The following is a 14,912-nucleotide window of genomic DNA, read 5'->3' as shown; positions in this document are numbered from 1 at the left end:
TATGCACAACAAGGGATGTGTCCCATTAGTCGAAAAATGCACACCCCTACCACCCTCCTCCACTCCATGCCCCGGAAACCAATCTTTGTGGACTCCTTCCCTCCACGGTCCCATTTTTGAAGTAGATGAACAATGCGGCTTCAACTCTTTCTTTCTCCACTCCCCCGGCAGAGTGTACAACGATGTATGTTTCAGCTGAAATCTTTTCACATTCCTGGGAGTCTTCATCATGCTCACGCCCACATACTACCTCCAGTTTTGTCCAATGTGAAAATAGGCTTTTTGAGCACAAATGTTGGTACCACTCAAGGCGACTTATCAATTGGCAGAACTGATAACTCAGAAGCTGACATGTCTTCGACCCAACGTCCTCTGAAGCCAGGATATTCCATTTGCCTTATTCAAGTTCTCGATTCCCCCATCTTCACCTCCTTTTCTCACTTTCTTTCTTTCCTCCCTGAGGTAGAAAAGGAGCAAGGAAAGGAAGAATGAAATGAAATATAAGCGATTGGAAAGAGCCCTCCATTTCAGTGACTTCCTGTATCCAATTTACTTGCTCTTGTGTACCAAGCTGCAAGAACTACTGCACCCTCCTTGTTTTAGGCACTGATAGACTCCAACCAGAACGCTCTGCTCAGTCTTATCCAGGCAGCAGACTGTCCCTTCTCTTCAGGGAGCTTTCTCTCCTCACATCCCCCGCTCCCCTCTACTCTCATTCCCCAGTGAAGGAACAAGCTCCCCTCTCAGCCAGCAAGACAGAATCACTGGCTTTTGTCTGAAAACTAATGAAAACCCTAATTTTTACATTTACAATTTTGAATGAATTCCAGTACTATTCATCAATTTAAAACTTTAACTTTATCATTTTATCGCCCCTTTTGTAAGTCATTGTGGCTAAATATTTCTACTAAATTCCTAAATTATTTATAATTTCGAACAACAGACAGTTTACTGTTGCAGTAAGAATGGAGTTACTCAGCTGTGGAGATGGTAGGATGATGGCCAGGTGTTTAGACATTCCTGGTGGAAGCATCTGCTGTGTTTTCTGATGGCTGGGCATCTTGCCGGAGGTTTCGTGAGCTGAAGGCATAGAGGAAGGGGTCCACACAGCTGTTAATGAAGGTCAGAGCCGCAGTAATGTACCAAGCAGTCTCAGAGAATTTTTGCAGACTTTTGGACTTCAGTACAACCGATGACATTTTCAGCATGTTGATGACATGGAAGGGACTCCAGAAGATGAAGAAGGTGACCACGATGCTGGTCACCAGCCTGGTCATCCTCTGGCTGTTGAAGAAGGCGGTCTGTTTCACTTTTTTTGGAGGCAGAAGTAAAAAGTAACCAGGATGGAGAAAGGGATAACAAATGCCAGCAGAGTCTCCATGAACAGAACGGCCACTTTCTCCCCGTCAGACCTGTACGTCCTAACACAACTGTATTGTCCTTTATCCTTGTCCAGAACCACATCCCGAACCACAATCATGGGAGAGGCAAGTACACCTGACAGCCCCCACATGGTGACCAGCAGAACCCTCTCACCCATCCCACGCAGCCTAGCCCAGGACTGAGGGTACAGCACAGCCAGGTAGCGCTGCACACTCATCATGGTGACCGTCAGCAGGTGTGAGTATAAATTACAGTAAGTTAGCTACTAACTTGCAGATCAACTGTTGAAACACCCAGCCATGCAGTCAGGTGTAGATCCACACCAGTGTGATGAGGGAAAAGAGGTCAGAGACTGCTAGGTTCAGCATCAACTTCAGGGAGAAATTCTTACTCCTGTACCTGCGCACTATCACCACGATGACTGCAATGTTACCAGGGACACCCACCAAACAGCAAAGCCCCAGGGCCACAGTGGGGGTCATATTTCCATAACAGAGTCATAGTGAAGTGCTAGAGGTACATGAGGGGGAACTACAGTAGAAAAGTAGAAATGCCAAGGTAAAGTCACTTTGAATGTTCCAGGATAGAGGGGACAGACTGCACAGGACATTCTGAAGAAACCAAGCCTGAATGTTCCACTACTGCATATTAGAGTGAACACTACATATTGTAGAGGGAACATACAGTACATGGATAACATCATGCAAAGTGTTCCCTTTGGGAAGGATAGCATGCCAACATGCCAACGGCAAAAGCATGATCTGTGTCACGATTGTATTCATCATTGAGGTGCATTAATATGCACTCTGTTTAGCGGAATGCAAATTCAAATGTCACCTGCCCGACCAAGCCTGCCCTCAAGTTCCATCTAGTCAAGACTATACATTTCCCTACAGACTACACAATATTTATTTATTTCATGATGGTCATCGTGACAGATTAGGCAATCATAGTGCCATAGTCACAGGGTCGTCAGAAGTGTCAAACTACACAGGAAAATGCAAAGAATTCTGACATGCTAGACTTTTCAGTGCACTGTCATGGGACATCCCAGACACCACATTGCTGATCTTTGATTATGTCACCCTAAAAGGGGTAAAGACGCCTGTTCCTCATTCCCGGAGTTCAAATTCGGACCCAACGCTGGAAATTTGTTGGCGGCAACAGTTCAATGATGAAACTGACAGTGAAAGGATTTCAAGCTGAACTACTTTATTAAGCAGGAACACAGTGAAATATTAGCCTACCACACAGTAAGAACAGCAAATGCACATGCTCAGTTGTGTCCTTGGTTACATGCCTAGTCATATGCACAACAAGGGATGTGTCCCATTAGTCGAAAAATGCACACCCCTACCACCCTCCTCCACTCCATGCCCCGGAAACCAATCTTTGTGGACTCCTTCCCTCCACGGTCCCATTTTTGAAGTAGATGAACAATGCGGCTTCAACTCTTTCCTTCTCCACTCCCCCGGCAGAGTGTACAACGATGTATGTTTCAGCTGAAATCTTTTCACATTCCTGGGTGACTTCATCATGCTCACGCCCACATACTACCTCCAGTTTTGTCCAATGTGAAAATAGGCTTTTTGAGCACAAATGTTGGTACCACTCAAGGCGACTTATCAATTGGCAAAACTGATAACTCAGAAGCTGGCCCCTGGAACTGACATGTCTGCGACCCGACGTCTTCTGAAGCCAGGATATTCCATTTGCCTTATTCAAGTTCTCGATTCCCCCATCTTCATCTCCTTTTCTCACTTCCTTTCTTGCCTCACTGAGGTGGAAAAGGAGCAAGGAAAGGAAGAATGAAATGAAATATAAGCGATTGGAAAGAGCCCTCCATTTCAGGAACTTCCTGTATCCAAGTTACTCTACAAGTTGCTCTTGTGTACCAAGCTGCAAGAGCTACTGCCCCCTCCTTGTTTTAGGCACTGATAGACTCCAACCGGAATGCTCTGCTCAGTCTCCTCCAGTCAGCAGGCTGTCCCTTCTCTTCAGGGAGCTTTCTCTCCTCACATCCCCCGCTCCCCTCTACTCTCATTCCCCAGTGAAGGAACAAGCTCCCCTCTCAGCCAGCAAGACAGAATCACTGGCTTTTGTCTGAAAACTAATGAAAACCCTAATTTTTTTTTGCCTGAATTCCAGTACTATTCATCAATTTAAAACTTTTAAAATTGTAGCAATTCTTCCTTTATTTTGGTGATTTCCTATTATCATTTTATCGCCCCTTTTGTAAGTCATTGTGGCTAAATATTTCTACTAAATGCCTAAATTGTTTATAAATTCGAACAACAGACAGTGTACTGTTGCAGTAAGAATGGAGTTACTCAGCTGTGGAGATGGTAGGACGATGGCCAGGTGTTTAGACATTCCTGGTGGAAGCATCTGCTGTGTTTTCTGAAGGCTGGGCATCTTGCCGGAGGTTTCGTGAGCTGAAGGCATAGAGGAAGGGGTCCACACAGCTGTTAATGAAGGTCAGAGCCCCAGTAATGTACCAAGCAGTCTCAGAGAATTTTTGCAGACTTTTGGACTTCAGTACAACCGATGACATTTTCAGCACGTTGATGACATGGAAGGGACTCCAGAAGATGAAGAAGGTGACCACAATGCTGGTCACCAGCCTGGTCATCCTCTGGCTGTTGAAGAAGGCGGTCTGTTTCACTTTCTTGTGGAGGCAGAAGTAAAAAGTAACCAGGATGGAGAAAGGGATAACAAATGCCAGCAGTGTCTCAATGAACAGAACGGCCACTTTCTCCCCGTCAGACCTGTACGTCCTAACACAACTGTACTGTCCTTTATCCTTGTCCAGAACCACATCCCGAACCACGATCATGGAAGAGGCAAGTACACCTGACAGCCCCCACATGGTGACCAGCAGAACCCTCTCACCCATCCCACGCAGCCTAGCCCAGGACTGAGGGTACAGCACAGCCAGGTAGCGCTGCACACTCATCATGGTGACCGTCAGCAGGTTTGAGTATAAATTACAGTAGAGAAAATAAGCTATTAGCTTGCAGGTCAACCGTTGAAACACCCAGCCATACAGCCAGGTGTAGATCCACACAGGCAGTGTGATGAGGGACAAGAGGTCAGAGACCGCCAGGTTCAGCATCAGCTTCAGAGTGAAATTCTTACTCCTGTACCTGCGCACTATCACCACGATGACCGCAATGTTGCCAGGGACGCCCACCAAACAGCAAAGCCCCATGATCACACTGGGGGCCACACGGTCAGTGTTCCAGGAGACGGTGGAGTTGGAGGTGGAGGTGTTGAGGTGCTGCATAGTGAGGTAAGAGACCAGCAACTGTCATTTAGGCAGGAAGTAATCCACAGCTTTATGTGTAATGCAGCAGTGTTAGCAAGACCAACCTTACACTTCTTATTTTTTAAGCAAAAGGCACCACATTTCACTTCATGAAATGAGTCTGCTCTTTGTTTCCTGTATTGTTACGTGTTTCTATTAAGGCTGGCTTGGCATGCTAACAGTTTAGAGGTGAATGACAGTTGTGGTTGAAGCTTGAAAATGACATGCCCAAAATAAAATGGTTACGATTCTTCAATCCTTGACTGCAGGAATAATAATTATCTTCTGAAAGGTTACAGAAGTGCAAACACAGTGGAAGTGGAAGACTATTTTCTCACCGAAAGGATGTTTCTCACCGTACAGATGCTTCTGGCCAGTGGGCTTAGAAACACGATGGAGCCTCAGCCACAACTCTGGACAAATCCCTTTTAAATTTGAAGACAATGTCACCATAAATGACTATTCATCATTGTTTTTCTGAGCTATGTCAAGATGGGTTTCCAAAAAGGTAATTTGGAGACTCCAAAAGGACACCTGGTAACTAAATTATATTATGGGTGTTATGAGGTGTAAAATACTATATATTTTATACTAAACTGATCCTGGAAGACTATCTGAAATGCTTCTGAAAAAAAGTGTTGTTACTCCTCCTCTGCCTGTCACCCTCCCCGTACCTATCCCTCTCAACCTCCCTCTCCTTGCTCTATTGTAAGAAATAACTACCATCATTAAAATAAAAACATTCAGTCTAATAGTAAATAGATTGAGGTCCATTGATTGAAGACAAATACCCAACCCCCATCAAAAAGCATCACAAACGTCCCACAATTTCACATGCCATTTATTATTAAAAAGCAGAACTGCACCTTATTTATAAGTATCCTAAATAAGAATAAAATATTTTGAGAATGTAATTCGATGTTCTCCGATATGAAATGGGGTCAAGTCACTGATGCTCTCTAATGAGGAGACAAAAGCATTTTCAATATCCTCCTCAGAAATATTGATTCTGAGTGATTTCCTCCAATGCAACCAAAGGCAGTCTTTTATTTAGCAATGCAAAACACAAAACATCATCCTTTTTAGGCACAAAGTGTTAGGTGTCCCGACCATACTCTCCAGTGTTATTATCTGATTGATTTCTGTTACGAACTGTTTTGTCTTAGACTTCCACCTCCTGCTTTATCCTTCTGTTTTGTTTTGGTCCGTAGTTTATCAACACATTTTGGCTTATCGACTTTTGTTTCTGGATTCTGTTTTTGTTTGAACTGCCCAATTATTATCAACCCTTTGCCTCTGACTTCAACTTCGTTTTGGATTATCCCTGTTATTTCTGTTTGCTGGTCTACTGACCCTCTGCCTGGACTCTTGTTAATAAACTGCCTATTTCCTGCTGATTCTGTTTGCTGGCTATCGATCTTCACCTGTATACTCCGCCAACAAGTTAATAAACTCACTTCTGTGCTCTCACTACTGGGTCTAATTGTTCTGGATCCTGACACAAATGTGATTGAGACTCCTACTAGTGTTTCTCCCACATAAAGACACTTGGCGAAGCAACTAAGAAAGAATGTTGCTTCAGCAGTATTGATAATTATTTTCCATGCACTCTCATCCAGATCATTCACCACACATGCACTCTCATCTAGAACATTCATCACACATGCACTCTCATCCAGATCATTTATCACACATGCACTCTCATCCAGATCATTCACCACACATGCACTCTCATCCAGATCATTCACTACACAAGCACTCTCATCCATAAGTTCTCCACAAGTGTGTGATCATGGATATGTTTTTTTTATTTTTTATTATCTGTGTCTGCATGCAATCAAGCATCAAGCAAATTAGGGTATTAATTAAAATACAATATCAGTGATGAATTCTGTTTTCTTATTGTCCCTCTGAGAGATGACTGTGACAGTGTAAAATATATGTAGATGCAACTGCCAACAACATTTTAATTCGAAAGTATTTACATAAGCCGAGTAATACCGTAATTTAGTATCAATGAAATTAACAGCAAGCTCATTCAATCAGTATGAATAATTAATCTGTCACCTATACACCGATCCAAATATTTCAGTGTAATGGAAAGATACCAAATAGCCTGCATAGCCAGTATGGCAATAAACACTCATCAAGCAAAAGAAAAGAATAAATAAAATACAAGCCTTAAAGAATAACTTTTCGCATTCTTATTGGACCCAACAATTATATTTGAATGCATAACAACTATGTACTCGTACTATGAATATTATGACTACAATGCATAGAAGATCAATTTACAAAATGGACTGATTCCTCTTCCACCAATTCTTCTTCAAACAGTGAGCAAAATGGAGCAATATCCTTGGAATATAATTAGCATTGGCTGTTGCAAGAACATAAAATTTCCAATCACAATGCCTTTTTGCATAACTTTCCACAATTGTGAAATTGTGTACAATCAGTTTAAAAACAATGGTAAAAAAATTCCAAAGCTACATACACACAATTCTTATACATTTAATTAACAAAGTAGTAATGGAACAATATAGAAATGATTACACCAAACAGTAAATGACTGATTACAATGAATTGTTGTAAATAGGTGATAGTATCCAAGGGAACACAGAGTTAACAACACTGATATCACTCCGGGAGTTATAAATTGCTAGTTGAAACAACCTGTGACGTTGTAGACTGTTCTGTGTTCTCCTTACGGCAGCGGGTAGCAAAGGCATAGAGAAAGGGATTCACACAGCTGTTGAGGAAGGTCAGAGCCTGGGTGTAGTCCACGCAATTCTTCACAAAGTTCTTGAGAGTTTTGGATTTGAGCAAGACCGCAGAGATTTGCAGGATGTTGGTGATGTGAACGGGGCTCCAGAAGATGAAGAAGGTGACCACAATGCTGGTCACCAGCCTGGTCATCCTCTGGCTGCTGAAGAAGGTGGTCTGGTTCACTTTCTTGTGGAGACAGAAGTAAGAGGTGACCAGGATGGAGAAAGGCACTACAAACCCCAGCAGAATCTCCATGAACAAGGTGGCCGCTTCCTCCGTGTCCGATCTGTAGTGCCATTTGCATTGCATCTCTTGCCCGACCACATCCCCCAGTGCGATCGCTGGTGATGCAAGGACACCCGCCAGTACCCACAAGGCAACAAGGAGAGCCCTCTTACCTGTGCCACGCAGCCTCGCCCAGTACTGAGAATACAGCACAGCTACGTAGCGCTGCACGCTCATCAGGGTGACCGTCAGCACGCTGACATACAAGCTGCTAATGACCACGTAGGAGGTAAATTTGCATGCGCCAAGGCCAAGGGTCCAGCCATGCAGCAAGTTGTAAATCCACACAGGCAGCGTGAGGAGGGACAGGATGTCTGAGAAAGCCAGGTTCAGCATCAGCTTCAGAGTGAAGTTTAAATCCCCCCTCTTGTGATTGCACACTATCACCGAAACCACTGCTACATTGCCGAAGACACCAATCAAGCAGCACAGCCCCATGACAGCACTAGGGGCTATGTGGTCAGAGTTGATGGAGTCCAGGCTTCGGTCAGAGTCATTGAGCTGTGACATCTTCAAACTGATATTAAGCAAATGGCCAGCGATATAGCTGACATCTCAGGCTAACTGAAATCTGGAAATGTTGCACAAATTGCTTCACATTGTCCTCTGAAATCCAGATGGCTAACTTCTCTTTTTCTCTGACCTGTCCTACTGTGTGGCAATAATTGAGTGTCACAAAATAACATTACATTGCATTGCTTTACATAACATTTCAGTTACTTATCAGATGTTCCTATAAAGTAGTGGAGAACAGTTGTGGTATCACAACTAAAAGGGCAACGGCCCTTTTAAAGTCAATAAATATAGTATTGAACTAATACACAACAATTGTTATTGCAATAAATAAAATGCCACTAGACATATACCCAATGTATACCCATATACAGCTTTGGTATGTTTGGCATCGAAATAGATACATACAAGGAGAAACACCTCATACCCATGGTGAAATGGTGGTGGGTCTTGGGCTGTTTCAATTCCAGAGGTCCAGGGGCTCTGGTTAAGATCCATGGTATAATAAATGATAAATGCAAGATAGCAAGCTAGCATCTTGAAAGGATCTGCATAGAGGAATGATCCAATATCATTCCAAATATGTTCCTTAACCTTGACATTTAAGGAAAATATTACAGGGAAAGATCTAAACCAGGGGTGTCAATAATTATGGAACCTTGATTTTGGTGAAATGCTTTTTTATTAAATGAATGTATGATTTTGTTTGGTTCCATTGAAACATTAAGTACAGTATTTTTCACATGTTGGCATTTTGAGTTTATCTCAATAATTGTATTCATTTCTTATAATTTTCTAAATGTTTTATTTCATTTTTTAAGAGTATTTTTGTGCATTGCAATCAGGGATGCCAATAATTATAGAACCCACTGTATACCACTGTCCAAAAGGTAATCAAAAGAAAAGAAAAGAAATAGAAAAGAAAGGAAAGATACGTAAAGGAGGTCAGGGGAGCCATAGTGCATTCTCAGTGTCGGAGGTGAGTCTTCGGTCTTTGTCAGAAGATGGACGGGGTATCTGCTGTCTTGGCTGCAGTGGGAAGCCCATTCCACCACTTGGGTGGGGGGTGGCTAAACAGATGCAAAACATGACCTTGTAATGCAGGCATGGAGGAGTGGGTGGGGGGACAGGTGTACAGCACTAGCAGAACAGAGAGAGCATTCTGGAGATTTTTCAGAAGTCTGTAGGCAGAGGCCAGTCAGGAGGGAGTTGTAGTTCAGATGGGAGATCATCACTCATGCTAAGAGCTGGGTTGAGTAGGTGGTGAGAAAAGATTCTCCAGATCCACTATGAAGGAAAAATGTGCATGCTTGACAAACCACTATGATGTTCTGGGAGAGGAAATGTACCACTCCAGGATTTCTAGCACATGAAGAGGATGACACTGTGATGCCAACCATGGTGAAGGATAGGACCAGCATTGGGTAAAACCAAACTGGCAAGTGCAGTGTTTCACTTTTAAAGTTGCACTTTAGGTCATGATTTCAGCCTCAGATGTATTGTGGGCAAGCAGAAATGCTTCATACAATAATACAATCAGTGTTGATCAAAACAATGCAATTTTGTCAGGAATCTGGGAGTGCAATTGATTAAGCGCCATTCTTTTCAGCATAAATGTTACTTTGATTTTAAAACAGTATATGATTATGACAAATCCTATCTGTGTCCACTTGTAGTCCTAGAAATAGTCACCGGACTAGCTGATGGAATGTTTATCTGGTAGTTAAGCAGATTGGGATATTGTAGGTATTGTAGGAGGCTGGGAGTGGGAGACCAGCCTACATACCTCACTTCCACTCGCATCTGGAGGAGGCCACCATACTCCTTCTGGAGACCCTTCTGGGGTTCCTGGTCCCAGGTGTCATCCTTACCGCCTCCTACCTCTGCATCATCCATAGAGTGGGTCACTCCCCCGTCCTCTCTAGCTATAGGCTCAACCAACTAGTCACCTGGGTGGTAGTGGCCTTCTTCTTATTCTGGGCCCCCTGGCATGCCTTGAACCTGGTGCAAGCAGCAGCTGCCTTTGTAGAGGGGGAGAGGCCAGGGAGGGAGGTAGGGGCGAGGCTGCGGAAGGCCATCAGGCAAGGCCATAATGTGGCAGGAGACCTCACTTTCCTCAACAGCAGCCTGAACCCCTTCCTGTACGCCTTCGCCTCTCGCAGCCTGCGGAATGGCAGCAGTCTCCTGACGAGGATGGAGCGTGTCTGTAGCCCTAGAAATAGTCACCGGACGAGCTGATGGAATGTTTATCTGGTAGTTAAGCAGATTGGGATATTGTAGGTCAGGAACATTCCCTCTTTCTGTGGTTTTGGTCATTGTGAAAAGTAGAGCTCACTGATACTTAGTCTGTCAAGCTTTTTAATATACCAATCAATGTCTTGTTGTTTGAAGTGAATATGACACTGCCATGCTACTCCCTCATTTTGCCTGAGAGTTTCCTGCCAAAATGGCAGCATAAGCAAATCTTGTGATGTCCAAAGTTCTATAGCAGTTGAAATGGCCTTCACTAACATAGGGTGTATTCATTCAGTTATGCCCGGTCACATTCTGGTGTAATCGAGTGGTGGTTATGCCTGGTCACATTCTGGCATAATCGAGTGGCGGTTATGCCTGGTCACATTCTGGTGTAATCGAGTGGTGGTTATGCCTGGTCACATTCTGGCGTAATCGAGTGGTGGTTATGCCTGGTCACATTCTGGTGTAATCGAGTGGTGGTTATGCCTGGTCACATTCTGGCGTAATCGAGTGGTGGTTATGCCTGGTCACATTCTGGTGTAATCGAGTGGTGGTTATGCCTGGTCACATTCTGGTGTAATCGAGTGGTGGTTATGCCTGGTCACATTCTGGCGTAATCGAGTGGTGGTTATGCCTGGTCACATTCTGGTGTAATCGAGTGGTGGTTATGCCTGGTCACATTCTGGCGTAATCCAGTGGTGGTTATGCCTGGTCACACCTTGTTATCCACTTCCTCAACTCTCACCCTACCCCTTTCAACCCGTAGCTGTACATGGTCACCTTCTTTGATAGGAAGGTTGCTAACATCAGCTATTTTTTCATGATGGAGGCTTCAAACACAATAAATCAGGCCTCTCCCCAAACTACCCCCCACCCTCCTCATCCAATACCCCATCCTCTCTCTCTCTGCCTTCTTTCCTCATACGGATGCTGACCTCTCTGAACTTTTACTATCCTACCATCATCCTATCGGCTCCCTGAATCATATCCCTACACTCCTCCTCCTGTCCATCTTCTGATATCCTCCCATTCATCCCGCTATCTTCAAACAAGCTTGTGTCACCCCCTGTTCAAGAAACCCACTCCCTATCATCCAGACGTACAGTCCTGTCCTCAAGAACTTTGTTGCTTAACACATGTTCTCCTTACCTCTCACTCCTGGTCCTGGTGGGCTGTATGGTCTGCTGGTTTTTGCTCTCACCTTTTACTGTAATCCAGACTGCTGACCCATGATTTTGGTTCAGGAAATGTTCATAATAAAACCAACAAAAAAATTGTTCTTTAGCATGTTCTCCATTATGAATTCTACTTTTTAAACTGACTGCAAGACTATATGATCTGCTGTGCAGCTACATGGGCTCTGTGTGTTTGTGGTAGTGAAGGAGAGTGAGCAACAGTGAATTTCAATTGAAACATAGGCTGTATGTGGTCAGAGCTGAGAGATGAGATCACACACCACACATCTATCTGATAGGAAGTGAGAGAGAGAATATCGTCAGCCTTATATCATTTCAGGCAGTCTCTTGTTACTTGATCCTCAGAGCTGCAGCTGTTCAAATTATGACTGGCTGTCATTTGTGGGTCTTCTGAGCATTTATTTTGACATTTCAGAGGTTGTTCCTGGTTTCAGAAGTAGGTATTGGGCATATGAAAAAAGAAGAAAGAAGAGTTTTTGGTTGGAGAACTTCATCAGAAGCAGCAGCAAGTCTCCAGTCCTTATCTCACACCATGCAGCATCTCAACATTTCCAGCCACAATTCCACTTCCTGGAACACCAAAGACGTTGCCACCAGTGTTGTCCTTGGATTGTGCTGTGTGGTGGGCATCCCCGGAAACCTTCTGGTCGTAGTGGCAATAAGCCGGCACCTTCGCAAGGCCTCCCTGATGGTGAAGCTGATGCTGAACTTGGCCCTGACAGACATCTTGTCCCTGCTTATGGTGCCCTTGTGGATAGTGGCCCTACTAGAAGGTTGGCCGTATGGACACGCTGCTTGCAAGATCCTCTCCTATGCTATCTACTGCGGCCTGTATGCCAGCGTCCTGACCATCACCCTGATGAGCATCCATCGCTACCTGAAGGTTCTGCGACCGTTCTGCAAGGCCAGGCTCCAACTAGGGGGGAGAGACGAGAGGGTTCTGCTGGCCTCCTTATGGGCCATGGCATGCTTCCTGGCAATTCCAGCAGCCATTTTGCGGAAGGTAGAGGAGGCTGGGAGCGGGAGACCAGCCTGCATACCTCACTTCCACTCGCATCTGGAGGAGGCCACCATACTCCTTCTGGAGACCCTTCTGGGGTTCCTGGTCCCAGGTGTCATCCTTACCGCCTCCTACCTCTGCATCATCCATAGAGTGGGTCGCTCCCCCGTCCTCTCTAGCCATAGGCTCAACCAACTGGTCACCTGGGTGGTAGTGGCCTTCTTCTTATTCTGGGCCCCCTGGCATGCCTTGAACCTGGTGCAAGCAGCGGCTACCTTTGTAGAGGGGGAGAGGCCAGGGAGGGAGGTAGGGGCGAGGCTGCGGAAGGCCATCAGGCAAGGCCATAATGTGGCAGGAGCCCTCACTTTCCTCAACAGCAGCCTGAACCCCTTCCTGTACGCCTTTGCCTCTCGGAGCCTGCGGAATGGCAGCAGCCTGCTGAAGAGGATGGAGCGTGTCTGTCACCCCAAGTTTCCTGACAAGCCTGAACCAGACCGCAGGAGGGCCGTGCTGGGTATCTCGTCCATTGACATCACCCTCGCCACAACGGCCGAGCTGCGTCCCATGCAGCCAGCATCCAGTCTTTCGTCTGAGCTCAAACCAAGGTGTGTTCCAGACACCCAAAAATCCTCTCTTTAGACAGGCCCATTTTAAGCTGTCGTGTGGTGATCTAGTGTCTCCTCATGCATATGTTCATTCTGTACATATGTTCTACTCTTGTTTACAGTCAGTAGTTAGGCTGTTTGAAGCATCCTGTTTGACTGCTAATTGTCCTTCTCTTCCATGGTTCTGAATGCTCAACTTTAATTGTTTTGCAAAATGCTTTTTGGATGACAAACTAGTGCTGACATCCTCTAACATGCTTTCATTCACCTGCCAATTCCTTCATGCATGAATCCACCAGCTGAACAGTAATGGAAACTGTGCAAAAGCACATTTACCCACGATTCCCACATAAGATAAACAAATGCTCTTAATGATGTGACATGTTATTTGGCTGACACTTTTGTGACTTATCGTTGATTAGAATATGCAGGGGACAATCCCCCGTGGAGCTATGGGGGGTTAGGGGCCTTGCTTATGGGCCTTCACAGTCTGAACGGGAGAGACAGTGCTCTTCTAGGTTACAGAAGGGCACTACAGCTGAGGCCAGAGATGACATTCTGTCAAAGTTGGCCAGGAACGTGAGGTAGGAGAGATAGGAAACGCTATTGTGCTCTAAAGGAACCCATGCCTACCACTGATGTGAAAGCCTCCATTTTCTACAGAGCAGAGCGAGTGCCCAACTCCGGTGTCTGGATCAGTTATTGGGGGGCAGAGTATGCCTGCTGAACAAATTTCATGCACTATTTACAGAACAAAATACTCAATACTCTGAGGCCCTGGGCCAACCAGCTGGCTTGTTTTACAGGGAAATCGGGCTCCGAGCAGCGTAAGGAGAATTGAATAGACAGGTAGGGTGCACTGCGGGCGGACTGCACCAGCAGATGCATTTGAAAAGTTGTAAAGGCAAAAGGACTGCACTAGACAGCACGTTGCAAATACTTTCCATTCTGCCAGCTGCCCATGGAAGGAAACCACATCACAACATCTACATCAAAGATGCCTTTTATAGATTGTGGCTCAGCCGGCATCGTTTTGCTGTCACCAATAACTATTCATACTTAAACAAGTAAACGGTTTATGAATATTGAGTGAACTGTGAAACTTTAAATTTGCTGTTTAGCCAATTCTGGGTTGTAGGAAACGTCAAAAGGCTAGGCCAGAGCAGCCTAGAGGCAAGACACAGACCCCCTGCCCCAATTCACCTCTTCATCACTTCCCCTCTATTTTGAGTCAGGCTTAATTATAGCTTACAGTAAGGGCCACCCAAGAGCAAGGGCAGGCATCGAGGCGATAGCAGAAAAAGCAGCAGTTGTGGTTTTAGGTCTGCTCTGGTAACCCTGATGGGAATTAAAAAAAATATCACTTTACAGTTGCCTACTTTGAACTGCCACATTCACAATTTATATTGGTATCAGCAGTGCTCTTTAATTGACGGAATTTGCATTATTTTACAAACAGGACAACACTGACTATGACCATGATAATTGTCTTTTGAAAAGGTATGCCATGGCAGTCAATTTACACTTCAAAGTTGTTAGCTCTGCCATGCTTCAACAGTGCTGGTGATGGCATGAAGCAATGCAATGCCTGCTGGGACAGCTATTGCCTGTAAGCCATT

The 14,912-nt window shown here is 44.8% G+C and overlaps 3 protein-coding genes and 1 pseudogene across 3 annotated transcripts; 1 reads left to right on the top strand and 3 right to left on the bottom strand.

The window, feature by feature from the left end:
• Positions 1 to 1,010: 1,010 nt before the first annotated feature.
• Positions 1,011 to 1,865, bottom strand: LOC133131537 (leukotriene B4 receptor 1-like; annotated as a pseudogene).
• A 1,883-nt stretch (positions 1,866 to 3,748) lies between these two features.
• LOC133131536 (leukotriene B4 receptor 1-like) lies at positions 3,749 to 4,669 on the bottom strand. Its single transcript, XM_061246915.1, has one exon. The coding sequence runs from the start codon at positions 4,667 to 4,669 to the stop codon at positions 3,749 to 3,751; it is 921 nt and encodes a 306-aa protein (XP_061102899.1).
• Positions 4,670 to 6,477: 1,808 nt separating this feature from the next.
• LOC133131364 (leukotriene B4 receptor 1-like) lies at positions 6,478 to 8,328 on the bottom strand. The gene has a single exon (XM_061246680.1). It carries the CDS (start codon positions 8,252 to 8,254, stop codon positions 7,343 to 7,345), a length of 912 nt encoding a protein of 303 aa, XP_061102664.1. The 5' UTR covers positions 8,255 to 8,328; the 3' UTR covers positions 6,478 to 7,342.
• Positions 8,329 to 12,180: 3,852 nt separating this feature from the next.
• LOC133131535 (leukotriene B4 receptor 1-like) lies at positions 12,181 to 13,328 on the top strand. Its single transcript, XM_061246914.1, has one exon. The coding sequence runs from the start codon at positions 12,221 to 12,223 to the stop codon at positions 13,325 to 13,327; it is 1,107 nt and encodes a 368-aa protein (XP_061102898.1). The 5' UTR covers positions 12,181 to 12,220; the 3' UTR covers position 13,328.
• Positions 13,329 to 14,912: the final 1,584 nt, after the last annotated feature.

This window comes from Conger conger, chromosome 6 (genome assembly GCF_963514075.1).
Source record: "Conger conger chromosome 6, fConCon1.1, whole genome shotgun sequence".
Taxonomy (NCBI): domain Eukaryota; kingdom Metazoa; phylum Chordata; class Actinopteri; order Anguilliformes; family Congridae; genus Conger; species Conger conger.
This window is presented reverse-complemented; position numbering and strand designations above follow the sequence as displayed.